We start from the raw sequence: 27,981 nt of genomic DNA on the forward strand, positions 1-27,981 counted from the left end.
GAGAATACCGGGAATAAAGCTCTTACAACAAACCAGAGGCAGTACCCTTTAATCATTTCACTAGATAAAAATGTTTTACACATCGTTCAATGAGATGCTGCCAATTCCTTTCGATGACTTCTCTTCAGTTTCCAGGGGGTCGAACGAGCAGCCGAATACACTGAAATATTGACTTCTGAAATTAAAAATACAAATATTGCCTTCTTGTCAGTGTCTGCTGGATATTCTCTCATACCCACCAGAGGAAGGCGTATAGTGCACCAGAGACCGCAGCCTACTGTAGGCTGAATATTGAGCACGGATACAGAGAAGCAGATGGGTTCATCAGACCGGGTCGGTACGGCCAGCGTGGGGCTGTAACGTGGTTTTGTTTCCACACGGAGACACGAGGTGCCCTCAGTCCCCTGTCACTTGCGTGGCCTGGCCGTCTGAGGTTTGGTTGGTGGACTGAATGAACATGGGCTGGGTGATGTCCTGGCCTGCAGGCATGGTCACTTGCTGGATCTGATAAAGCTGCTGGAGGGGGAAGAAAGGGCTGTCAGTTCTCATCACACACACACAGCGCTCCTTCCCTCCGAGCACAGTGATATGCATTAACCCTACGAGTTTAGTGGTGCTGATAACAGCAGCTCCCAGGTCCAAGTCATATCTGTCCCAGAAAACAGAGCACAAAGCACTGCTGGTAGGATTTAAGCAATGGATGTCTGGAGTAATTCTGTGAATTTCTTATGCCCAGACTGAGTTGGCGCTGCTTATGCAACAGTCAATAGCTAAACATTAGGACCTTTATTCTTGAATTGGTTAGGATTAAAATGCATCCTAGGCAGAGTGCAAGGGGCTGGGTTAATTTGGAGGAGCTGCAGCCAAACGTGAAGAATCCACCTGAATTAAGAGTGGCACAACATTCACTTGTCCTGCGTCTGCTTAGGGTTTGGTGGCAGTAGCAGGGTTTTACCTGGAGGAGTCGATTTGCCAGAACACACGGACTTTAAACCAGTCTTTCCAGCCTTTGACTTCAAAGGGACGTAGCACCAACAACCTCCAAATTCTTACCTGTCCATCTGTGAACTGGCTGAACTGCTGCTGTCCTTGCTGGACTTCTGTCTGCGTTATCTGCAAGGGTAAGAGAAGGATGATCACTGAGGGCATTTTGGAGAGGGCCAGGACCCCACCAAAATATTCTGCCGCGGCCTTTCAAGAGCATTTAGACTCTTCCAAACTTCGTTCCCCCACCACGTGGTAAGATACATCTCATGCCGCTGGACTGCAGTCATGCTGGTGCTAACTGCAAGTCAAGAACAGGGGACATGGGGTTCAGCTGTTCCAAACCAAACACAAGCATGTCCTCTCTGACTGGCACCAGGAGAATGCGGCTCCAGGATCACAGAAAAGCAGCAGCTCTCCTATCAGGCAGAGAAGAATCCCTTGGTGACCAGCCTCACCAAGACCACGAGGTAACCTGCTGGCAGCAACGCTGGCCCTGATGTTTCACCTCTACAACAGCCCTCCTGAGAGCGTGCGCTGCTGCTGCTCCTCCCTCACCCAGCCAGAAGGAGCAGAAGTAAAGAGAAGGCTGATGAACTGAAGTTTTACCTGCAATCAGCTCAGAGGCAGCACGAGCTTTATACAGTGAGAGCCACGCACGCACGCACACACACGCATGCAGCTTTCACGTACAGGTAAAGGAAACTTCCACTACGCTCCTCGCTTCGTTATTCTGACCAAGGTAACAGGAAGAAAAGAAACGCAGGAACCCTAGCCCAAGAGTTGGTAAAATTCAACTGGACTTTGCAGTTTCAGGAGCTAGGGAACAACACTTTAACAGTTAATGTCAGCCCTGCCGTTAGAGTGCGTACCTGCTGTGCATTGGTTGCAAGCGTCTGGATCTGCCCCTGGACTACCTGGGTGCCTGACACAGGTTGGGCTAAGCGGATATACTGCAGCTGGCCAGCATTCAACTGAACCTGGAGACAAGCGGAGGGGGCAGGGAAAGAAAATTAAACAGGGAACTGTGTAACCTGAAACACACAAACTTGCCTTCTCGTTTCCACAACAGAAGCCAGAGTAATAGATGCCATGGGAAGCTTCAGTTGGTTACCGGTTGAGATGAGCAACTACCACTACCTGCCAAAGCAAGAACGATGTCCACAGAACTCCTCCAGGTTCTTGAAGTAAACCCCAAAGAAGCACCACATCACTTCTTTCTTTCTTTCTTTCTCCAGAATGGAAGTGGTCAGTTAGTAGCTAAAGCATATTAATTGCTAAATTTCCGAAAGCATCAAGGACACTCATTTGTCTTTTTAGTTAGGAGAACCAAGTTACGACTTCGATGCATTGTTTCACATAAAGAAAGCTCTCACGAGCTAGCTGCACACAATGACACTCCTGTTACATTCTGCCAAAAAAATATAAAAAGAAAATACGGGAAATTTTCAAATACACGAAGGCAGTGCAGATGACAAAACCCAGGGATATTGCAAGATAGTATTTGGAACCTTTAATTACAGCTCTTCCCCACCTGGCAGAGGCCAATTCTTTGTGTCGGTGCTTTGTGTTTTACGTTCAAACGCAGATTTATTTCCTACAACCCAGATCTTGCAAGGGTAGATGCCTGGGGGAGTGGGATGTGAAGAAAGTGTCATCGCAGTAACCTCAGCTCTCGTTTTGCATTTTCTGTGATACAAACAGCTGATACTGCTAATACCCATCTGAGAAGCAATAAAAAGCTCACCACATGCTTGATATTACTCTTGAATTTTTCATTCTGCGTTATTTATAGATTCATAGCCTTCAGGTTAATTATACACAGAAAAAAAATATTTTAAGTTTTCTTCTTTTTAAAAAGGGTGAAGACAGACATACAAAACACTTGAACACGGCTCACTTGACAAAGGTTGGAAGTGCCTAGAACATGGGCTTGGCATTTACACAAACACCGCTGACTTCACCAGCTGTGTCTAAAAGCTCCAATATTATTTCAAGAGCAAATAAACTCCACATGAGCATAAACATTTCAATAAAGAATCTGTTTCTGCACTGAGATCTGCCTGCAGAGCATGTTTTCCACGCTGGGGGTTTCCTGCTTCGATTTTAACTATGCTACCAACAGAATGGATCAAAGCCATTTAGAAAAACTGCTCTTCCAGAACTGTCAGTAAGCTCCACAGAGCTGGCCTGGCAATGCTTAGGCTAAGATGCAGATGAAATTTAACACAAAATTAACATGGGAAAACAAACGATTACCGTTTAATTGATGTATAGGCTTCCTTCCTTCCAACTTTGCTCAGTTTTTAAAAAGAATAAAGCCACCTTCCCACAGGCAACCCACGGTCCCAGAGCAAACAGAGGGAAGAAGCAGAGTATCAGGAGTGTGTGGAAAGCCAGCAGAGAGTTTTGGGAAGATTCTCTCAGCACTCTTGCAATCTTCAGAGATGCTCCTGGTTTTACGAGAGTGTTTCAAACTTTTATATCTGCGTTAAGAAGGATTCTTAGCTGAACCCTAACAGATACCAGGGTGAAAAAAAAAGAACCATCAGAAGACAATGGTAACTGTATTGAGATAGAAAGGGAAAAATAATAAAAGCACAGCAGAAAGAGCAAAATGGATGGCAGCACTGAATAGACCGAGGGCTGCAGCTCTGTGGAACCACACAAAGTGCTTTCCAGGTGAGGGCACTAACAAGCTCTCGTGGTGAGCACACGGCTCCCCCGCTCCATTGTCCTTCGTTTGGTGGAAGCAGAAAGGGGGAAAGGTGTTTCATCTTCCACACACTGTGGCTCTTCGACACGTTGTGATTAAAAGGAGATCTCTTTAACTACAGGCAAAACAGCATCTCTGCTAAATGCTGAAGGGAGAATTGTGAGTATTTCATTAAAACACCACTCCCAAGTTACTCTCTTTTATAGTCTTATGCTTGTTAGAGACCCAAGCGCTCCTGAAGACAAAGCTTCCATGCTCGGGCACTTGACAGTTCTTATCTCATATCTGTTAATTTAAGCAGCATCCGAGGACCAGCCATAACTACCTGCTCTTAAATGCTCCCAGGCAAGAGGACGGTAGAAGAAAATGCCTGGCCAAAAGCAGGCACTAATTAAAAAGCCTCCAGACACATATTTTCATAAAGCACATGATCACTTACAACTGGATGCACCTACGTGGAGAACAGCACTTTGTGCACAACGCTACGGTCCCCTCACAGCTGCTTTATGAAGATTTCTTTCCCTCAGTAGATCTCCAAATCCTTTTCTTGCAGGGAGTTGCAGCATTCAGCAGAGACGACTGGAAAACAAGTCTGAACTGTTCTTCTGTTGCCAAACCAAAGGAGGATGCTGCAACACTCGGTACTGTTTTAACAGATTCACTCAAGCAGGGGTGCAGATCTCCTTCCCAAAGGCTTTTAAGAACAACTATCGCAGAGAGGCTTCCATAAAGAAAGAAAAAATAAGAATGTAAGAGAAAGGCAGTGGAGAGCGCAGAGGAGAAAAAAGGTTGCTTGTAGGAAAACACTGCGTTTGGCAAGCAGAGAGCTTCCTTTCGGACCAACACCTTAAGCCGAGCAGTCGGAATTAGCTGAAGATTTAAGAGATGAGAAGAAGTGGGAGGTGAATTGGAAAAATCTGGCAGCACCGACCACCTGAACTTTTCTCCAGATGCTGTGTCAAAGCACAAAGAGACAGGGGGAAGCTTAGCGAACCTTGACAAGCCAGACTTGTGGAAAAGATGGGTTTTGCCCCAGCCATGGGGAAGCCTCGTAATAAGAGAAATCAAAGTGAAGTGCTTGTCTCGGTCACTTGGTCTGACCTTCGTGTTGCTGGTTAAGTACACAGAACTGGATGGATTTTTTTTAAGAGGTGCGAAATTTTCCAGATGGGAATCAAGAGACCCGGCTTTGTGGTTGTTAGAAGCTACAAAGAGGGGAAAAAATGCCATTTTTTGACCCATGTGTTTACCTAGGACACGTGCCAAAATTTAGCTCTGATGTTGGGCACTCAAAATCCCGTTCTTAAGGCCTCAGCAGATCTATGCTAATGTGAAAGCGAGAAGATATTTCCTGGTTCTGCAAAGCAATTCCTCCAAAGTATTTCGTAAAATATTTTTTATAACATAAAAGCTTATTAATAACTCACAGATGGCACCTTTCCCACTCAGTCTGCCAGGTCCCGACTTCAGATTTGCAGAGGCAGAACCAAGAAAAGGCAACAGAAGTTAATTACACTTTATTGAAACCATGTTGTAGTGGAGAACTCAGGTTTACTCTGAAACTATTTTATTTATTGCTTCCTAATAGCAAGTATTCCACTCAGGGGGAAGTGTTGGTGGTGGGCACTGAGTCTGCACTAGACGGGTTGGATTTATTCCCCCTTTCACATCACACCTGGTTTGTTTTCCTCTCCTAGTGCAGGAAACACACCACTCAATCCAAACTTCCTCTTACAATTAAAAAAAAAAAAAATAAAGCATCCATGTACAGTCTCATGCCAGAACACCAGCAGACGGTCCGTTTGCAACGTTACACGTTTCTGGTGGTCAGAAGCCTTACCGGGATCTGCTGGATCTCTCCTGTGTTGGTGATGATCTGCTGCATGACTTGCATGGTCTGCCCGGTCCCGCTCTGCGCCTGCTGGGTCTGTCCTTGCGGCTGGGCCTGCACGATCTGCACCTGCTGGCCTTCTCCCACCTGCATCGTCACAGGGGTGGTCTGCGTTCAGAACAGCGGGTAAGGGCCGAGCAAGGACCCGACACAGGCCAACAGGATGCCAAAAGCGACAGGCAGGCTGCTCCCGAGACCCACCGTTATCTCCTGATGCTTAAAGTGCCTTGGAGAGAAACCAGGACCTGCGTGATCCTCGTTATTAACATCTCTGAACACCTGGCCTGCTCCTGCACGCTTATCTTTACGGCGCTGCTGTGAAGCAGGAAGCTGATTTTCTGATTTTACAGATAGGTAACTGTGCCAACGAGAGGCACGGAGACATGCCACATGTATTCAAGAAAATGCCTGCCAGTAAGGGCTCAAACTGAGACTTCAGAGCTCTGAAGATGGCAGTGGGCTGGTAACTGGAACGTGCTTCCTACAAAAGCAAAAGGTGCCACACCAGCCTCACCAACACACCACGATTGCCAGATAAAGGAAAAAAATAATTAAGAAAAGCAGAGCAGGCCCCGTTTCTCTATCAATGTCAACGCTGTGCCTCTTAAAGCATCTCTTCATTGTTTTCTCAAATCATTTTCCTAACCTCAGTATGCTATTAATAAAGGTGAGGAGTGGAGAAAAAAAACACACACAGTGAGAGTCACATGATTGACAGTGGACAAACACAGCCTCAAACTTATTCCAGCTTCACTTGCATGGGGAAAAAAAGAATTCATCCTACGGCTGCCACTGCATGCTCTTGACTAAAGGTTTCAGTGGCTGCACTGAGCTGCAAAGCCCCCAAACCCTGCTCAGCACTCACCTGCCCCTGCTGCGGCTGCGCGATGATGATCTGCCCGGGCTGGATGGTGGTCGTGGACGTCGTGGTCTGCTGCCCTTGCTGCTGCCCCTGAACCTGCACTGCAGCAGGCTGCTGGGCGAGCGTGAAGTAATACTGGACGGGCTCGGCTGGGGTCACAGCCTGACGCACCTCCTCCTGCAGCACAGGGAAAAGGTAGGTGAACGGGGAGGGAACAGAGCCACAGAGATTGCCCACCCCATCTCCCATAAGCATACTCCACGGGAAACAATGATCAACCCCTCATCCCTAACAGTTTAACTCAAGTAACCCTGAGATGACAAATCCAAACCGGCTTTCCTGATTTATTCAGCTATATGGAAATCAAAACCATCTCCAATATCTTACGTCTAATCACGCAGTCACCAATTTCATTATGAGAAGCGAATGTATAAAATTACCAGAGCTGAAAACCACGCAACTCCTCATCAGTAAATTCCACCATCGCCTGTTATCTCAGCACTGAATGAATTGCAAATGCACCAGGAAGACTCACAGAGCCTCAGCTGTCAGCAAAACCCTCTTCTTAGCCCACACGTCCAACACAAATCTTAATCTAGCTCTGATGTTAAGCCCCTCGGAATAGAAGGCACGCACTTGATGTATGCTGTAGTGCCTTTATTTATTTATTTAAACCCAGCTTTTCCAGATCCGTAACGACTTCATCTTGCACCATGGCTCTTGGCAGTCTGATTCTGCTGCTAGCAGGAATCTCTCAAGAGCGTGAAGAAAAAGCCTCTGCTCTAGCTCACGGACTGAAGCACAGGCTGCAACATGGATGTTTTGCTTTATCTAAGGACGTCTTTGGGAAAGAAAAACCCCTTACGATTAACAATATCTTAAGCAGGGAATTTTAGGCAAGATCTGGAGCGATTATTAAGTGGCAAGCAGTTAATGCTGAAGACTCCAAACCCTCAGGCTCCCCGGAGGAGCAGTCAGGTCTGCACCTCGCAGAGGATGCGGCTCACCAGCTGTTCACTCCATGGCAGAAGGCGTAAACAATCCTCTCCCAGCCACCTCGAGTTCACAGCTGAGAGTGTAGGATGTTTACACGTGCTACAACATGGTAGGCTCCAGGCTGCACGAGTCCCTTCCGCTCCCCTGCATTAGCAGCAGGTTGCTCGTGGCTTACCTTCAGCATCCCCAACTGGATGGAAAAAGAAGAATTTGTGTTAAAACAGAACTGGTGAACGCTGCCTGATGGGCACCAGGCTTGAGTAAGAGAGCCTTTTCCCCCAGATGCTAGCCTCTCGGAGGGACAGCAGCTCAACAAAGGGAGGTTTCTCAACAGCCTACCAGAAGATCACGCCCCAAAGGTTAAGCTGTTCACAGTTGGCTGTAACCACAGAGCGACTTCGGAGCAGGGCTCTCAGAGCAAACATCGGCGCTGCCCCACAGCACCGCCAGCCACCAAACACGTGCAGGACTTCCTACACACGGCAGTTCACCGATTAATTCCCCCTCGCTTCATCCAATCCTCTAGGGAAGGGATTAATAACAAATTTAAAATAGATATTCAACAGGACACGTCTCCAGCTCACCATAACCCTGCACGCCCAGGAGAGCTGTCGCTGTTTCTGTGAAGCCCAGGCCTTGGGCACGCTATTTCTAGAGCACTCCAATCCTCAGTTCCTACCCAAAACCTCAATTAAGGTTTTCCAGGTTAAAGGTGCCTTTGCTAGACACCAAAGTGACTCTAAATCCCCATCTGCTCGCAGTAGGTTATATCGCATGGCTTGCCATCCTTTATTTTCAGGCCATAGCTTTAGTTACCAGAGCAACATAACAGTCACGGCTTCATTCCCAGCTCCTCCACGTAACCAACACTAACTTGTCAAACAGTCTTTTCTGTGGTAGAGATAAAATGCAGATTGCACCCCCAGCCAAAAAGCGCAGGCTGTCAGCCTACAGGCAGCTACTTTTCAACACTGTTGAATCAGAGGAATATTTTCCACTGTAGAGTCCTGACCTGGGCTGTTATCAGGCAGCTATTTCTCCAAACCTCTCTTGCTGCTAGAAGTCTTTTTTAATGATTCAGCAGTGTTCAGAAAGAGTGAATATTTCATCTCCAAGGCCTATTTCGGTCCAAACCTGACGGGGTCCCGCTGCTGATGCTGTGCAATCCTGCAGACAGTTCTGGTGTGACGCATCACGACAAGTGAACCTAGCAACTTGCACGCATCCAACACAGGCTACTAAAATACTTCACGCATTAATTTGGTTATAAATCACGAGGGGTTTCTTCTTGCTGTAAATCACAAGGCTCCAGGCAAGGGAAAATATGGGCAATGTTCTCCCTCCCCAACACTGAGTACTCAAATATAAATATATATATATAAAAAAAAAAAATATATATATATAGCACTACAACGTAGAATAACTGAACGAGGCACTAAAAGAACTGAATTTGCACTGCCAGAACTCTCCTGCCTTACCTCAGACTGCAACCTGAACCAAACTGAAATGGGGGTTCCCTTTCCCCCCAGTTAAGTGCAACACTGAGAGCACCTGCACCAGCTGCCGCTTTGTCTTTTTATTTAATACTGAACTGATGATCTTTGGATAAGTCATCTCTGCTGTACTACTGCAGGGATAAAGCAGGGAACTTGTGATGAAGAGCAGAAGGAGCCGTGCCATGCTCCCATACAAGATGTTCACCCTGTGTATGGACCACAGAGCTCCCAGCACACCAGTAACGAAGTGTTGAGATAATACTAATTGTAACCACAGCTGATTGCAGCACTGGGATGGACACTCCTGCACATACCGTGACATGGGAAGGCGTTTTCTTCACTTACTAGAGAGTCACAGTGCTTCTGGAAATCAGAACCCAAGGTTAACTCAACTCGGGATGTCACCAAAAAGGATGAAGCGCAGATTTCCTCCCTTTGGTGGTCATGGCAGTAGAACCATGAGGATTTCAAGACAAAAACTAAAACCACCTCCAAAATCCAGATCTACAACGAGGCCACTGCCTCTGTGCTCAGAGCAGGTATCTTCTTGCATGCTGTCCTGATTTATATTGGAATCTTTTCTTTGACATCTCTCATATTCCAAGTAAAACACTTGCCAGCAAGTTGTTTTTACAGTATTCCAGCCTCTCCAGTAGCACCCATAAGGAAAGATATTTTAAGGATCATTTTGCACATTTCAAAGACTAAGGCACTGCAAACCTCCAAAAGTACCAGAAAAACAGCTGAAGAAAGCACATAAACTGTTATAAGCCACTGCAATCTACTGTTCAGAGAAGAAACTGCTGCAGTCAAGCCCTGGGCAAGGATTCCAGGAGCTGCTGAGCAAGGTGCAGCCCTGCCCAAACCCTTCCCTAGAGGTGCACCAGCAGCAGGAAGCCCAGAAATTTTCTCAAGCAACGTGTAACGAAGAGAGACCAATAATCACTGGGCTGGTGAACTTGGAGCAGCAAAAAGAACAAGATTTTAAGCGAAGGAGATGAGTTCGCCTGGATCTGTTTCTCTGTGCATTTGAAGCAGCAAGACAGCTTCACCCCCACCTCGCTGCAATTTTGTCACCGTCTCAAACACGAGGGAAACAAGCGCTTTGTGAAGCACGAGCCTGTTAACTTTCAAAGGACATCTTGTGCTCAGATGACCGCAGCAGCCTGCCGCTGTAAACATCCGACTGAAAGCTCCTTCTAACACCTTACAGCTTCCAGTCAAGGATGTTTACAGTAGCAATGACTGCCCCAAAGGGTGCATAGCACTAGCACCTCCTGCAAAGATGCCTGTTTCTTCCTTTCACAACACTCAGAAGGATGCAGACTCAGCACACTTTTAAGTTATTTTTTTTTAAATGCTGGCAACATTTGTTTTCAGAGCTCTTTAGCAATGTTTTTGTTACTTACTTAAATCCCCAAGTTAAACTTCTGTAAATGTCTACGCAAACTATAAAAAAAAAAGAACCCGAAAACTGCTGTGAAGAAACCTGTGGAAAAAAAGAGGCACAAACTTCATGTTTAAACCTGAGATTCTGGACTTCTTTATTAAGACTCTACCAATTAGAGAGTGAAATCGCACCAAGGAAAGGACAGACAACAGGGCAACCACTTTTCTGTCTCACCTGCCGCTTTGGAGGCTTCAGCTCATCTCTTGGAACGATGTCAATAAGAAAGTCAAACTGATCAAACTTTGTAATCGCCATGGCAATGTCGTTCCTCTAGAACAACAAAAAGAAAACCACTCTTCAGCTTTAGAAGTCAGTTTCCTCACTGAATAAATAAAGTCAAGGCTTTTTAATCAAAGGTGTTTAACAAACTCAGGTTTTTACAGTCATCTACTCAGCCACCAGGCCTAAACAGATTCTTCACAACAGCACTGATGTAATTCACTACAGAGGGCTCATGACAACAGTCACAAACCTTTTAGCACATTAAAAAAGGGGAATTGTTAAAAACAAAGAACTTTAAAAAGTCAAACAAAAACCCACTCCAAATATCTGTGCAAAAAGCTTTGCAAAAAGATGAAGATGGCTGTTAGAAACTGCATTACTAAAAACATACGTAGAATACATGTTGGGGAGAGGAGGAAAAAAAAAAAGAATCACAGGATCATCTTATTCAGGGCAGGGGAATCCCAAGAGATGTTGAGAGAACAGGCTTCAGCATGTGGAAGGGCAAAATAGTTAAAAGAAAGCAGGAAGATAAAAACATACTTAGCAAACTGGCCAAACATGCATCAGAAAAAGGATGTGCAAGAGCCAATGAGCTTTTAAGAAAAACTGGCAAGGCAAATATCTTCTTGAAATTGCTATATACAATGTATATATAAACCTTTTCCTTTATATCTTAACCAAAAAAAAGAAAACAAAACATTAACATCAGGTCAAAACATTAAAAACCTGAACGAAGAGTCAGCCAGCAATAAGTCATCACTTAAATGTATTTGCTTAAGTTCTGAAACAACCCTAGGATAAAGAAGACTGAATGTCTTGAAGGAAAAAAAAAAAAAAAAGGTACTGTCATTTAAAAATTTCTGCAAGCCACCTTAAAAAGTAGAGCTGATTCAAGAAGCTATTAAAAGCCTCATTTTCATTAGCTGAAGATAAATTTATAAAGCATGTATATGAACATGAGTTGAGACAAAGATGCCTACGCTGCCTAATGAGTGGGTAAGATTTAAAAGACTATCAATCCTCACATTTCAGGCTAGTTGACATTTCTAAACCTCATACTGTCTTGGCATTTAAGTGCCAAACAATCATCACATAGAAAGCACAAGAGAGACATTTCTTTTGTTCTGCAGGCAGCATACATTATAAAAGTATCTTCACCAGGAAGAAAACTTTTATTGAACAGATGTCTCTCATATTTCATTCTCCATGCTGAGGATTGGGTTCAAGCCAATTTCCTTCGGAATAGACTCCCATAACTCAGACCTCTCCACTCCAAATTTTTTCCTAAATGCTTGATAAGAGAGCCTGCATTCCTCCAGCTGCACTGTCCATGCGGAGAGCAGCTGTTCCAGGATGGCAGCTGCTGTGGGAGGCAAAGCTCTCAGAAAGAAAACCTGGGTCAATTAAAGGTCTTATACATTAGGATCAGGATTTAAGCACAATTCTGAAATAACAACTTGAAAGCTGTTAACAGGACGTGCCCGAGTTAACACTTGCTGCTTACGAAGCATCATGTTATTGGTATGTGTACCAAATAACCCTTCCCACAGTAACTGCATTAAAGCCTGGATTAAGGAAGTTGCATTAGCCCAATTTAGGGAAGATTGAGTGGTTAGACACCCACTCAACAGCACGGCTTTGGACTGAAGCCAGACTCGTCTGCTTGCCACTATGGCAATCTCTGCACCGGGGTGTGGGAGATGCAGCGTGGCCCTAAATGTCTCTCACCTCTGATCTGAGGGCCTGGACTGATGGTTATTGCAGGGTCAGGTAGTTCTGATCAATATCTAAGACAAAGCACATGTCAAATTTTTCATAAAAGACCCTAGAGGGCTACAGTTTACTCCTGAACCACCAAGAATTGACTCCCAGTCCAAAGGGAACAGTGATCTGTTGCAGAGGTGGGTGTTTTTGTTTTCATCTCTGCACGTTTATCAACCCAGACTAGCAGCCACAAGCTTACATTAGCAGAATCACTACTGAAAAACAAATCAGATGAAGTTCAACAGCTACAGACACCCCAAGTAATTAGAACAGGCCACAATTAGCAGACAGCTGCAGCTCTGAGTGTTTTTCTTGTTGTCTGTTTGTTTTTAAGACCAGGTTAAGCAAAACGCATTTAAGTTACACGGGGCCCTGTGCTTTGTACCCAGGTTTGTGATGATAAACACAGGCACTAAAGTTACTGTCTACAAAACAAACCTCATATTATGGAAACAAGAAGTTGGAAACAGCCTACGAAGCAGATGAAGGCTAGGTAGGAGCAACTCTGTTACCTGCAGAGTCCTGCGTTTGTTGTCCTCTGTGTGTATCCACGCTCGCAGAGTCAATTCTGTTATGAATATCTGAGCTGCCTTGGCGAACAACACAGGAGCTTCAGCGCTGATCATCTGTAATTAAATTTACAGGGTTTTTTTTTGAGGTTACCATCAATATTCTAATGCAGCAGAGCGGTAGTCAGGGTAACTTCATAACGTTACTCAAATCTGAACGGTTGCATTGTTTAACGGTGAAGCTTGGGGAATTTCCGTAACAGATCTGCGGGGCTGACACTCCAAATAATTACCAGGCTGGAGTTAAACACGCTGTGAGGAGTACTGATCGTATACAGGCTGTCTTCCAAGCCTGTTTCATACGTGCCTAGTTAGACGTGAGCTCTGTATCGTGCTGGATTACGGTAGGCCAGCAACGTGCAGTTACAATTGGCATCAGCGCGTTCTTGGCTATGGGTAACAACCAGCACCTCCTCCTGGCACGTGAGGACAATTCTGAATGAGGGCAGAAGCTGAGCAGGACAGGCTGAGGGCTCGTTACAAAGCCTGGCTCCTATATTGATGTTACAACTATAAAGTATGTTAAAATGAACGGAGAAATTGCAAAGGAGGTTTGGAGGCATAAGCGCCTCGCCAAATTACCAAATTCCTTAGCCTTAAGAAGTACCTAGCTCAAGTGCAGCACTTTCATTATGAGCTGGCTTGGCATTAGCGATGACTTCCTAGAACAGGCTGCTTCTTGTTAAATAATGCTTGAAGGAAGGCCAGAGACTTGATTTCCCCTTAAATCTCATCTTTCCCTTCATTATCAAAAAAACAGCACTCATTTGGGTAAGGCAGCAACTTGGGACCTCAGCGGCTTGGGTTCATTCCAGTTACAGGCCAAATGAAGAGCTCCCTTGCACAGGAGGACAACACACACCTTTTTCCTGAATCCCTTTTAAACATTAAAGGTTGTCCTACGAGAAGGATGGTGTCACATTGAGAAAAACAATAAGAAACTGCAAACTGTTCTCTGCTCTCTTAGGAGAGACACATCTGACAGTTCTCCAGTTTAGAAAACTGGGAGGACAGGAACAGTGCAAGCATCAACATCCCAGAGCTGATTCCTTCCTCTTTTCCTCTATTTTCATAAAATGCTGCCAAGCTTTCATCAGTCAACTCACGTGTTGTCTTCATCAGTCACACGTCAAGGGTTCAGCTCAAATACTGGTATCAAACCCACGTTATCTACCTAAATTATTATTTGTTTTTCCGCAGAACTTTAAACAGCATATCACACGTTTACGTGAGATCACATTAAACACCCTACAGCTTTGTGAAAGAGTTGAGAAAAATAAGGAGGAAACACGAGAAAAAACAGTTAAGCACTAGAGAAAACAAATGAAGGAGAAAATGCCCAGAACGATGCAGTAAATTGCTGTTTAACAGAAGCAAGCACAATTGCAAAAGTCTTAAGCAAAGATCCCAAATGACTCCGCTCTCCCAGTTCAGTTTAATTACACCAGGCCAGCTGATACTGCATCCCAGGCAATTGCTCTATAATGTGCTTTAAAAATAACTACACACAGTAACAATAATGAGTAATGAATTGCAAGGAATTATCGCTACAACATCCACCAGAAGGGTCATAAACACCTAGGAAAAAAAGCCACGATTGTACCTTCACATCCTCATCTAGCTTCATTATCTTCTTAATACGAGCCAGGGGCAGTTCTTGAACTCTGAAGTCTTTCTGCAGAGAGATTCAGATTTGAGAGACTCTTTAGCGATACTTAACTGAAAACAAAAGAAAGAAATGTTAAAATAAATCGGTACTGTCCAAAACTGAACTGGCTAAAACTAGATAAAAATAACTTAGTTTCTTTGAGGGATGGCAGTTTCTCTGCAGATCCAAGCATTCTCATCTGTTTTTCTGTGTTTTATACTGGTACAGCTGTACTTCAATCTTCTGTCAGACACTTGCAGTTACAATTTCACCTCAAAGCTGAAGTCATTCTGCAGAACAGAATGTTTCTGATGTTATAAATAGAGGCAGAAATGGGTATTTGAAGCAACTAATTCAATTAGGTGTCTTAGGACCCAGAAAGCAATGGAATTTGCAAAAAGTCACTTGAGAAAATGAGGGCAAACAGGAGCTCTGTAGGGCCACAGGATGAAATCCTTTACTTGCACTTCACTGTTGTTCAACACAGGTTCTGGTGTCAAAAACCTCCGCAAGAACCTTGTCCAAAAACCTCTTCCGTTCCCGTTTTCAGATGGATTTCTTGCAATTCTCCAGCAAAAAGAAGCGCTGACTCAAAATGGTGTAATGATGGTTTAAGAGACGGCGAGAGAGAGAGAGAGCTGTCACTGTAATCAATCATCCTGCTCAGCTGTGAGCACGAACCCGACGTGTGCAGCAACAGAGATGCCACCGAGCGTGGAAGGAGGCACCAACACCTCCCTCTGGGGGTGAGGGAAGCTGCTGAGCTTCACTACAAGCCTTGGTCTCCCCTCTCCAAAGATAGAGAGGAATAAAAAATGCAGCATTGCTAACAGGAGCCCCTTAAAAGAGGGATAAAGGCTACGTACCATCGCGTCAGGAATGCAGAATCCCTGCCCACAAAAGGGCTGCTCAAAAACATCTTTTCCCTTCTCTACAAAAATGTCAAAAGAAATAAAAGGAAACTCATTTCTCTGGGGAAGAAAGCACTGCGAGACATGTTAGTGAAACAAAAGAGGGGAAAAAATGCTGAAAATGCTGCTTTCTATTGAAACAAAATATGGAAGCCGTACATGGCCCAGCCAGCACTCCAGCAGGGGGTATTTTAGTTAAGTTATATATAAAAAATTATCTTATTTTAGGGCCGTGTGTGTCTGTATATATATAAATAAATAGAAAAGTCTGCCCTTGCTCTGGAAAGAAGTGTGAATGTGGCAGCAGCAGGGCCAGGGGGGTGTTTTGGAAGGACTTGGGGCAATGGGAGAAGAGAGCAGCCAGGGCTGAGCCCGGTGCTTGAACTCACGGCGTGCTGAGGGTGGCACTTCCAGCCAGTGACCGCCACATAAACAGCTTCAGGGGTTGCCAGGGCATGAAAAAATATCCCCAAGGTTTTCTGGAGTTTATTTTTTTTTTAAAGCTCATTCCCTTTTAAAGAGCCCCGTGAGGTTTGGGCAAGCCTCAAAGAAAGATGAAGACCAAATTCCTAATTTGTAAGGCTCTTCATGGTGCTAAGCAGTTCACTTCCACGAGCAGCAGAGCTGCAAGCAGACACTTGCACTCCCAAGTGCGTTGCACAAGGTAAGATGCTATTAAAATCATTAGAGAAAAGAGATGGTGAGAGAAATCACAGAAATTTAAAGCTCCTTTATTCCTTTAAGGCTGACGGGCAAACGTCACATAAATCAAAATTAATACGCAAGTGCCATGCTGAAGGGAAGCATGACCACTACTGGCTACTGCCCAGCACAACAAACTTCAGGCACCGATTCTTCATCTTTTCTTTTTTCCAAATTAGGTCTCGATGTCTCACAGGCCACTTCGAACTCACTGTGGAGCTGAAGTGCTGGTTTCAGCCTGGTCTCGTTTCCTATTTCTCCAAGATCAGGCTACAGTCCCTTTTGTCCTGCGGGGCAGAGAACAGGGACCTCTGGTTCGTTCCTATAAAGCAGCTCCCTTCTCTCCTCCCCTGAATTCCAGCTAGTGGTGGCACATGGCAAGTGCACAGAACCAGAGAGAGCTGTGAAAAGCAGGCAAGCAGAGCAGGCTTCTCCACCAGAGAGCTGCTCTGACCTCTACCACGCAGTACAAGCAGACGAGCTCCAAGGGTACTTACGTCCACAAACACGGGAGCCCTTTCAATAAGATGCACAAAAAATTTCAGGGTTTGATTACGCGGCTGTTATCCCTCTTCCTCGCCATCTCCCCTTCAGCATCCTCAGCTAATTTTTCAGGGGCTTACTACCTTGCGATGCAATAAATAGATTCATGCAGCAGTTAAAAATTAAGCTGCCCATCCTTGATAAGCTGCAGAATAAACCCCTTTCATGTGGAGATGAAGACAAACTACAGCTCTCGAACACCAGAATTCACTGCACTGAAAAGAGGAAAGTAATTAATTCTGGTTATGCATACAAAATTCTACATCTGTTTCTTTAATCAACTATCCGCACGCAGGCTGAAAAAAGCAGCTTATCTTCAAACTCCTTGATTGGGGTTTTCACTTTGAACAGCCCATCTTCCACTGGAGCTCTTTTGTTTCCAGTCACATTACAAGCACGGCAGCGTGCTTTCAGGACCACAGTATCACAGTCATCTATCAATCTCTCCTGAAAAGTCATTTTTATTATATGCCCTTGTTCTCAGGCACATCTCTTTTGGGGATGGAAAAAAAAAAAACAAAAGAGAAGCTACTGAATATTCTTATTCTCAGCCTATACCTGATTTTTTTTAATCAAATGCCTTTAAATTAATAAAGCAAGTGATGATATGCTTGGCATTCAAGGGAATTGCAAGACTTCAGGCTTGTCAAAGGAGGCTTGACTGAAAGAGGGCACAACAGCTACACACGGAAGCCTAAACCCAAAAATCCATTCACAAAATCCTAACGGGCTGCCAATAGCCAGATGTTTGAATCCATAACGGGGGTGGGGAGGATTAAGAGGTGTATTTTGGTAAGGATATCCTTACATGGAAGCAATGCTTGTCGCAGATTTTGTATTCCTGAGTTTGAACAGCCTGCTACAGCGTGAGGCATGGTCTCAAATCCCTTAACCTCCTGCTGGCAGCTCCCCTTATACCTGGATATATTTTAAAATCCCTTCCTCTTTGCCCCCCAGACCATAATACCCATGCAAGAAGCTGCCAAGGTTATTATTTAGCCTGTTAAACGTTCCGTTAACCTTCTTCTTTCTTCCAGTGCCTGCCTCAGGTTCTGAGGGTCGTAGCAAATGGTCCAAAACCCGGCTGGACGACGATCAGCTCTTAGGGCCACCTCGCTGTGTGTGAACAGCCAACCCCACGAGCAGCAGGAACACGTCCAAAAAGAGGCTAATCCTCCAGAAATAGCACAACTGGAGGAGACACTTACCACTGTGAGGTTGCGGATCTCCTCCATGACTCGTGGCCAGAAGGACTGGAGGCTTTGCTGGGCATCGCTGTTGCCAGCTGTACCGAAGCTGCCATCTGTGGACATGCTGGAAACTGGGAGGAAAAAAGAAAAATGGGAAAGGGTTAGTGCTGAGGGAAGGATGCGGGAGTCAAAGGCATACAGATTCCCTCTGAATCCCAGGAACACAGGAAGGGGCCAGCCTGATTGGCAAAGATCTGCCAGTGCAGGTCCCGGCAACGACGTGCAAGATACTCACAGCCTCCGCAAAGTGTTTTGATTTAATTTTATTTGGTTTTCCAAAGATTAAAAAAAAGAACATATAAAAAAAGAAAAGGAACTGAAGGCTGCTGATTCCTTCTTCCAGCTCTGCCTCTTCACAAGGAGTCACAGACCACGACCATGGCCAGCCACAGCTCGCACTGCAGTGCTCACCTGCCCTACAGTCAGTTCTTCTGCTGCTTGCTGCAGCCAACAACAGCGTGGGACACGGCACCAAACGCCCCTCAAAGTGAAGCCAGAACATCAATGTCAGCCTGATATTACTTCTAAAAACTGTAATTTAATCATTTATTCTGTGCCTGTTTGCATAGTGTCCGGTTTGGTGGATTTGCACTGTTTTAGCACACCGGCAGGATCCTGGCTCCAGCAAGATCCCCGAGGGGCAGCCGTGCCCAACACACACTTACACCCAGGACGGCCGAGGAGCAGAGCCCCACGGGACAGGGCTGGCACCTCCCATGCACAGAGGCACTGTGCTGAATGCCAGCAGAGTCTACGAAGAGCTGCATTTTTCTTTAATTAACCTGGGGAGGATGACGAGGAGGAGCACGGATCGTGTTTGCAGTCTCAAGGCAAGAGTTCAAGACGGGGAGGACGGCAGGCAGGGCTCCGATGGAAATCAGCGACCTGAGGACTCCCCGACAACTATCTGCATGACAATCCTGCCCGCCCACAAACTGAGACAGTTCAAGTATTTATAAGAAAATACAGAGAGAGAAATAGTCTACTGACAATCTTAAATTGGCACTTGATTTCCCCTTGATCTGCGGTGTCAAATCCAGACAAAGAGGAGTTTAGGCAGATAAATAGAAGCTGATGCTTCAGATCTGCTCCACGCTGGCAATATTTCACCACCACCACCAGCCAGGGGCTTTGCTGCAACTGGAGATGCGATCCAGCCCGATGACAAGCCAAATCACTTCTCAAGGCTTTATTGAGAAATACAAATGACTTGCGTTCAACCCACTTAAACGCCGTGCCGGAATACAACGAGCTACAAAACCCTCAGAAGCAACAGTTCCTCGAACAACCTAGAGTTCAGAAATCCTCTTGATTAATCCAAAAAATTCCTATCTTTGAGGCAGACCCAGGTTTTTTCTGATTTCAGAAGGCAAAGTGAACAGCCTGCTGCTTGCCCAAGGGACAGCTGAGCTTCAGGAGACTGCTGATGAGGATCGTCAGGAAATTGGGTAAGAGTCGCAGCAAGAGTCACCAACAGGGTGATTTTTTGGTAAACTTAAGAGAAAAAATAACTATAGACACCAAAATAAAAGCCTGAACAGAAAAAGCCTGTTAAAGCTACTCAAAACTTTACTCCAGAAACAAGTCTGCAGCAGGACATAGATGTCATGGATATACACCCCGGGAAGGCGAGCATTTTGTTCCCAGACTCAGGAAAAAAGAAGCTGAAGGGTGAAATACAGAGGCCTGGCCCCAAAGGTGCTCACCGAGCCCATCAGCCAGCAACAGGCGGCAATTTGAGCTCTCCTGCTCATCGCAGCACATCACCTACAAGCATTAAACACAAGATCCTGGGGCAGCTCGCTTCAGAGGAGCACAAAGCAACCACGAAGACACCAAAGTCCCCCAAAATGGCTAAATCTGAAGGGAGAGGCTGAAAAGCAACGAGATGGAAATTTGGACAAACGCTTCGCTTCAACATCCTTCGATTACAGCCACAAATCAGAACAAAACGAGTATTTCTGAAAAACACTGCTGCAAAAAAAGCTCCCCCCCAAGGTTTTACCACCATTCAAATACAGAATCGCTGCTGAGATTGCCTTAGGATCCCCTCAACCATCCCACGTTGTTTCTTTTTTGTTGGTTTTGCCCCCTGTGGCCTTACAATACATTTACCAACCGAGCTCACGTTAACTAAGTAGTCAGATCCCAGCACCCTGTTAACTCGCTGCATCTTATGATGATTTTTTTGCAGATAAGCTTGGGGCATCATAGCCAACACCTGTATGGGATTGTCCCAGAACTGCCTTCCTGATGAACATCCACCCCTGCCTCATCTGAAGGCACCTTTGGAGAAAGCGAGGTGCTTTGTAAAACCCTCCAGCAAAACAGGTACCAATTTATTTCGCTGCTTTCAGCACACACGACACCCTCAGGCCACAATCCTGGAATTCCAGTCCTAGATGAAGTGGCCCAGCTCCACCTCCCCTTTACGAGGTGGAAAACACTCAGGAGATAACACAAAACTGCCCTTACCATTCCGTGTACACCACAAGTCCTTCAGCACGTCACAGCCACGGTGATGCTGTCACTGCAGCGTCAGAACTAACACCACCACGCACAGGTAACAAATCACAAATAAAGCTAATGCTCAAACATGGGCCAAAATCATTCACCCCAAAGATAGGGGAACTCTTTTCCATTCCTGTAAGACACCTAAATATCCAAGGCAGCTTTTCAGGTAGCGGGACAAGGTCACGCTCACAAACCTACAAGGTTCTGAAGCCGCACTCTGGATGAAAACACAAACTTCCAAATTTCCAAAGCAAACCCAAGAGGCTTTCTGCAAAACCAACCCAATTTAAAATCCAAACGCTTCCTTCCAGCTCACCATCACACGAAGCTGCTGCAATTGCTCAGTTTTCTTTCAACCTTTCCCTCCTGCAGCATCACACACTGCTGGCACCCCAAATTGCTGCTCCCAGCTGCAGGGAGGATGATTCCAGGGCGCTGGACGAGGTGCACGTTTGTACATTTCCCTGGTGGTCAGGAGAGTTAAATCCCAGCCTAAATTACCTGCGGAGGGCACCGAGTGCTTCTCGCCTAAGGTCTTTAAGAGAAGGTTGCACAAACAAGTCAGGAAGGGCTCCAGTCGGGTTGGTCTTGCCTCGGGGCAGAAGCATGAACAGGATGACCTCTTCGGGTGTCTTCCAGCCCTTTCTTCTCGGAGCACTTAGCAGCGTGCATTTTATCTTCAAAGCACCGTTTGAACATTGCCTCCCCGATGCCTCCAACACGTTACTTCTGGTCTCATCCCTCCCAGGCACGGCGTTTGATTTCAGCCCAAAGGAGCTGCGAGGCCAAGGCGAGGGGGGCCTGGGTGGCCACCTCCAACACACGGCCCCTTAACCCCAGCGGGGCCAAACCTGCTGTGGGACACCCACTGCCCACCTGCCACCAGCAGCACCGCTGGGATTTGGGGTTTTTGCTGCTGTCACCCCAGCACCTCGTGTTCCTCCCCGTGGGAGGCAGCAGGCGCGAGGAACCAACCTGATTTTGCTCATGCAGAGCAGAAATTGCCCCGATAACCTCTCTGACACTGAGTGCGATGTGGAATTACAGCCTGGATCTTGCAGAGAGCTGCACGAAGCCACAACTGAGCCCAAACCTCCTCCTGGACGTGGTGCTGCCTGGGCAGGCTTGGCAGGAACGAGAATTGCTGCTGCAAACCGCTTCGGGGACACGGGACGAGGGAATATCCTACAGCACCTGGAGAAAACGTGGTGAGCTCCGTACCTCAACGCAGCAGGCACACAATGGGATGAGAATCTCGGGCAGGCCATTGTCAGTTAGCTTTGCCCTTTCAGGAGAATAAAAATCCCAGGAATTGTACCCAATTTATAACACCCGAGGTTTCTATTTGCAGTGCCGAACAGCCCCGCTCAAAGCCCCCCGTCCAGCAGCAGTCCTCATTAAACCGCGCACAGAAAGGCTGAAGCCACGCGCAGACTATTTTTAATGCTGGGCAGGGTTTTGTGCCTGCACATAAATACACCCGAGGCTCGTAGGAGAAAGCCACGAGCAGGATGGCATGGCACAGAAACCACACTACAAATTGTGAGCCGGCCTCCAAGCCAAAAAGCCAGGCTGCGAAGATTAAACCACCACATAAAAACCAGCGCTGGACTGGTTTTCTTTTAAAAGTTAGAGCAAACAAAATAATCTGGATTGCTGTTTGCACTGGTTATTTTACTTTCCTTTCTTCTTTGACTGAAGGAGCACAAGGGTCACACTTGATATTTGGTATTTTAACAGTTAAACATTATTAAAGAGCTGCTCTTTGCAGCGCAGTTTTGGCAGGCACGGAGCAAGCAGCAAAGGGAGAAAATTCCCAGACAAATAATAACAAGTGTCTACGATGAACCCTGCTGGCTCTTCAGCTCCTAAATTAAGCAGCCAGCAGAAATGGAAAAGCTCTTTTAAGTGAGGAGCGTTCAAGTTCGGCGAGTCTGCTTCACACAAGGCAGTTGGCACGCACCGGGACCAGGCTGCAGCTCGGGTACCTGGCTCCAGAGCCTCTGACCTCGAGGAACCCGGCACAAAATCGCCTTGCTGCCTCGTATGGTTGGAAGAATTTACAAGCCACGCACCTCACGATGCTTCTCCTGCTCCTGGGACATTTTTATTTGCTCCCCTTTATTTTGTAACCCAGTGCCTGCTTCCAGCTTTGGGGGGCTCCTGCTCGGTGTCCGCCAACAGCCGGACACCAAAGGCTCCCAAAAGCTGCTCCTGAGCAGCATTTTGGGTACTACCAGCGGGGTCTCACCTGGATTTGGGGGGAATTTGCTCGTATTTTAGGCAACTGAAGTTCTGATCGCATCACTCACACGTTTCTTCCACTGCTTGGCAGCGCCAGGAGCACGCCCGGTGAGCGTGGATGGATCAGACAGCCCTGGAGCTTGCTGTTAAGCCGCAGTCCCTGGAATATTCTGAATGATTTATAAAGAATTCTGCATGAAATGATGAGCTTCTGTGCAGCAAGCCCTCCTGAGTGCCCTCGCGTTTTCTCATCCCTTCGATACCCTCACAGCTTCGGTGGCTGAGGAAGCTGAACGGGGTGATCACGGGGCAGCAGCTGGACCAGAGGGTGACCACTTGACACCGCAGCACACCTCGGGCAAGGTTATGCCACAAGTTGAGCATGTTTCTGTGCTCTTCTGCTGCATTTTTAGCCTCAGCCACCGCCGTGCTGCTGGAGAGGGAAGAGGACAAGGCAGAAAGCGTGATTAAAACCGCACCACGGCAGCTACAGCAGTGGATGCAACCTACAAAAGATGAATAACAAACGTGAGACGTTCACAGAAGCCTGGGATGGATTTAGAGCAGCGAGAGGCTGGGCCAGCTGTTAGCAGGCACATCTTCTGGGAACCTCGTTAGTCCTGGTAGAAAACGAAGTGAATGTATGGCTTTCAGGGGCTGTAGGGTCATTGGGATGCTCCGTGTTCCTATTTCCCTCTTTACTCGGTTTTATAACTTAAAATATCACAAGGCATGTTGCAAAATTAAAATAATTATCAATGTAGACACAGACACGAGATTTCTGCCACCCAGGATCTGCAAATCTGGCCCCAGTGAGCACAGCCCACAGCGCTCAGCGGGCAGACAGGATGGAGCAAGCAGGCCTGCTTGTTTTCACCCCATCCTGGGCTATAAACATGCAAATCTTTGGGGTCACCTTCAGTCAACGAAGGAGCCGACTCAAAGTGACCCACTTCCATCCACCAGGAAGTGACCGAACGCGACAGCAAGCCAGAGGCAGCGGAAGAAAATCCCCTGAATGAGAGCTCAGCACACAGAATTATTTTCTTTTTTTTTGAGAAGAAAACAGGCGACACACAAAAAAAAAAAAACAAACAAACAAAACAACTTCCTGGAGCTCCTGGGGAGCTCTGGCAGCGATCCTGTAGGTTGATCCTGCAGCCAGTGCCCCTTGTAGCAGTCACTACATTTTTTTGAGACTAGGAGGCACATGGTAAATTGTCTTTTTTTTAAACCAAAACGGTAAGGGAAGAGTTGAAGCGACCAATCAGGCAAATTTAATTCCCTTACGACACGGGCAGCCTGATGTGCCCTGGAATTAGGAAACTGCTTCGCGTGCCCACGCTGCTGGAAGGCAGATGTCACCACGATAGGAAACGCAAGCCCCTAGCCTGATTAAAAACCAAATTAAGAAGGAACCGGGCTCTGGCTGAAGGGGCTGAGGGCACCACCTCCCTCCCACCCGCACACCAAATCCCTTTCCAAGCTTTGTGGCTTTCCTGCTGCTCCTCACCTGTGATGACCAGGCAGCACCTTCCCTTACACCTGGATGGCCTTTTGCAAGCTCTGGCACTGAAATAAGGTTAATATGGGCTGTAACGAGGACTTCTGCAGGATTTCTTATTTACATCAAGGCCTCCACACGTTCCCTCGCCTTCTGCTACCCCTCAAAGGCAGGCAGCAGCTCAACGCACCCCAATTTCAAGGAAAAACACCTTAAAATGCCTCCAAACAATGAGCTCCATCCCCGCAGCACACCCTGCACCTCCGCCCGCTGCCCTGCTGCAGATCTGAGTGCTACTGGGGCGTCCTGGAGAAACCCCCCAGTGCTCCCAGTGCTTACTGGGACGGCTTCCACTCCACCCCTTCACTCTGCCCCTTCTCGGATCCAAAACCAGCACCAGGCACCGCGACAAGGGGACGTTGCCTGCTGGTCTGAACTGGGATCGAGGCAGCGAAACAACACCCGGAGGCTGCCACGGCTCAGGGACAGCTCCGGGTTGGGGCCAGCCCCGAGGGGCAGCCCCCTGCTCGCTCCTCTACTCACCCTACGGAAAGGTGCTGAGCAACGCCAGCACCTTCAGGTCCTAAAGCAGCAGTTTTAAGGCCAACAGGCAGCAGATTTGGGGCAGAAATGGGCCAAACACAGGGCTGCGAGTACCTGCAGCATAGATTAGGATGGCAAAGACCCCCAGCACCCCCCAGCCCCGTGCCCCATCCCCCGGCATCAATCCCACCCCATTCCCACCTGCATCCACCCCCCGTGCCCCCGGTGCCCCGGTGCTCAGCCCCCGTTTCCCACTTTTATTTTATTATTATTTTTAATTTTATTTATTATTTATTAATTCTGGGCCAAAGTGCTGCCAGCAAACTTTGTCCTTCCCCCCCAGGAGCCGTGCCGCCGGGCAGCCTCAAGGTCACCGGTGCTGCCGAGAGCCGGCCTGGAGCTGCCCCCTCCCGGCCCTCGGAGCCAAGGGGGGAGCTCGGGGGCTACCGGTGAAGCCCCGGTGCCCACCGGCAGGGCCCGGGAGGGGGGTGTGGGGGGGGGACAGGAGCCGCTTTCCGCCCCCCCCCCCGATCTGCGGCACCCGGTGACCTTCAGCGGGGGCTGCGGGCCCTATGGGGGGCACCCCCTCCCCCTCCATACCCCCCCCATACCGGGGGTGCTCCGGTTGGACCGGGGCCGGCTCCGTGAGGCCGGGCACTACCGGGGGAGCCCCCCCACGTCCAAGCGGTGCCACCGGGGAAGGCGCTGCCCCCCCCATCCCCTCCCCCATCCCCTCCCGTTACCGGGTGCGGCCCAGCCCCCCCCCCCCCCCCCCCCATCCCCCCCCGGGCCTCACCGGGGGCTCAGCCCCGGGCCCCGCCGCCCCCCCCCCCAAGGCCTCAACCCCGCCGCCGCCGCCCCGTGTTGGCCTTACCGGGCCGCGGGAGGCTCGGGGCTCGGCCTCCGTGCTGGAAACGGCGGCGCTGAGGCGCGGGGGGTGGCGGCGGGGCCCGCCATGGCTTTGTCTTTCAGCTGACCCCTGCCCGCCGCCGCTCCGCGTCCCCGCCGCACCGGCGGCCGCCTGGCCCTTTAAGAGCAGCCGCTCAGCCTACCCTGCTGGGCCCGCCCAGCTCGCTCCCATTGGCTGAGAGCCGCGGGGGGAGCCGCGGCCCCGCGTTCCTATTGGCTGCCGGCGGCGGAGCAGCCCGGCCGCCCGCTTCCTGTTTGCAAGTTACCTTGAGAGGCGGCGCAGGGGTCAGAGCAGAGCCCGCCCGCGGCCCCTCGGCGCCGAGGCCACGCCCCCCGGCTCCCATTGGCCATCCAGCTCCTGGTCGGCCACGCGGAGGGGGCGGGGCGAGGCCGCCGATTGGCCCGCGCGGCTGTCGCTCAAGGGGGGTTGCTCCTCCCCCCCCGCCCCTTCCAGCGGCGCGTCCTGGGGCGCGGGGTCAGGGCTGGGGGGGGGCGGGGATAAAAATAAATAAAATAAAAAATAAAATAAAATGAAATAAGTATAATAAATGGAATATAATGTATATAGATAGATGAAATATAAAAATGTATTAAAATTTTAAAATATGAATATAAGATATAAAAATAAAAGAAAATAAAATATAAAAGTTATGTTAAAATAAACTAAAATATAAAAAATAAATAAAATAAAATAAAACAAATTAAAAGGTGATGCCCAGGCTGGTCCCTGCCTCACCAGGGCTGCCCCGCAGTCCCCCAGCAGCACATGGGCCCAGCCATGGGGACCAATATTACTTCTGGATTATAATTATTGCTATTATTATTGTTGTTTTGTTATTAATTATTATTATTATTTAATTTCTGGAATCACGGTGCACAGCTGAACTCCGGCACTGCCCTAATCCCACGGCAAGCATCCCACCACGAGGCTACGGGGAGGCGATGGATCCCGCACCATCAGGGGCTGGCACCGGGCGTCACCGGGGTGCCACAAGAACCCCGCCACCGACCAGGAGTCACCTCCGGGGGGCACGAAGCCCTCGGGGAACCGGCCGGCACCGCAGGGCCCGAGCCCACCTCAAGGTCACGCAGCTGCCCAGGGGCTGGCTGCCCCCTTGGCCTCCTCCATCCTCACTGGGGGCAAGCAGCTCGGCGCCCCGAGCTCCCCCAAATCCTCCCCGTGCTGTGCTGGGCAGCCCAAGGTCACGGGCAGCCGCCGGTGCCCCAAGCGAGGGCAGCACGAGCAGCGGGAGGCTGCCCGAGGGCGGCGGAGTTACACCGGGATGTATCCGAGCACCGCCAGGCCGGCACCGGGACACGGCAAAGGGCGGGGGGGGGGCTTCAACCGAGGAGAGGCAGCGCTGGGAGGGCGCCGGGACCCCCGCTCCTTCCCCGCGGGAGCACCGCGAGGCCTGGCAGGGCCCCGGAGGGAACGGGAAGGGAACGGGAAGGGAACGGGGCCGGACCCCGAGCAGCCCCCGCCCCGCTCCCGTCACCGGGGCCGCCCTCAGGCCTTGCCCCGCGGCCTGCAGGCCCCTCACCCCCCCCCCCACCACGTACCGGGAGGCCCCGGACCGTTACCGGGCTTCGGCCTCTCCCCCTTAGAGACCCCCTCGGAAGCTTCCGGGGTAGAAAAAGCCCCAAAAAGCCCCGGAAAAGGCCCAAAACACCGCGCCCCCCCCCTCCTTGGTGCCTCCTCCCCCCCCCCGCCCCTCCCGTTCCCCCCCCGCCGCCCCCAGCCCCGGCTTCCTGCCCCCTCCCGCCCCGCGCGCGCGCGCGCGCGCTCAGCAGCCAATCACCGCCCCGCTCCCCCGCGGCACCCAATCAGCGCCCGGCTCCCCTCTCCCGCCTCCACCCCCGCCGCCAGCCAATCAGCGGGCGCGGAGCGGCGCGGCGCGGCCAATCGGAACCCAGCAGCCCGGGGTGGGGGGCGGGGATGGAGGGGGAGGGGGGAGCCCCTGAGGGCCGCCCCCGCCCCGCGCCCCCTCCGCCGGCCGCCGCCGCCGCCTCCCCCCCGCCCCTCGGCCCCGCCACTCACCGGCCCCAACGAGCGCCGCGAAGCCTCCGCTCGGGCTGGGAGGAGCCCGCGCTGCCCCCCGGGCCCGGCTGGCAACGGGAGAGGACCCGGAGGGGAGGGGAAGGGGAGGAGGGAGGGGGGGGGGGCGGCGGGAGCCCGGCGAGCGCCCAGCGGCCGCGGACCAAGATGGCGGCGGCGCCGTGAGGCGGCTCGGGAGGGCGCCCCGCCCCTTCCCCCCTTGCG

At 49.1% G+C, this 27,981-nt stretch overlaps 1 protein-coding gene across 7 annotated transcripts; it reads right to left on the reverse strand.

The window, feature by feature from the left end:
• Positions 1–14: 14 nt before the first annotated feature.
• Positions 15–27,917, reverse strand: NFYC (nuclear transcription factor Y subunit gamma). Of its 7 annotated transcripts, none has more exons than XM_082777683.1 (10): positions 27,760–27,917; positions 17,966–18,078; positions 14,557–14,628; positions 12,897–13,010; positions 10,570–10,665; positions 6,457–6,630; positions 5,541–5,678; positions 1,857–1,964; positions 1,054–1,113; positions 15–516 (listed from the first exon to the last, which is right to left on the reverse strand). In XM_082777683.1, exons 2-10 carry the CDS (start codon positions 18,068–18,070, stop codon positions 397–399), a joined length of 987 nt encoding a protein of 328 aa, XP_082633809.1. In that variant the 5' UTR covers positions 18,071–18,078; positions 27,760–27,917; the 3' UTR covers positions 15–396. The 7 variants fall into 7 exon arrangements, with proteins under 7 accessions (XP_082633809.1, XP_082633808.1, XP_082633806.1 ...); XM_082777682.1 differs by having other exon boundaries at positions 15–513; positions 5,541–5,699; XM_082777680.1 differs by having other exon boundaries at positions 5,541–5,699.
• Positions 27,918–27,981: the final 64 nt, after the last annotated feature.

This window comes from Aythya marila (genome assembly GCF_965140915.1).
Source record: "Aythya marila genome assembly, chromosome: 22".
NCBI lineage: Eukaryota > Metazoa > Chordata > Aves > Anseriformes > Anatidae > Aythya > Aythya marila.

Excerpts from the sequence above, each read along its gene's own strand:
- NFYC (XM_082777680.1), bottom strand. The coding sequence starts at position 18,070 with ATGTCCACAGATGGCAGCTTCGGTACAGCTGGCAACAGCGATGCCCAG. Across the intron at positions 14,629-17,965 it reads AGATCCGCAACCTCACAGTG|AAAGACTTCAGAGTTCAAGA; the intron begins GTAAGTGTCTCC and ends ATCTCTCTGCAG. Across the intron at positions 517-1,053 it reads GCCAGTTCACAGATGGACAG|CAGCTTTATCAGATCCAGCA; the intron begins GTAAGAATTTGG and ends TTCCCCCTCCAG.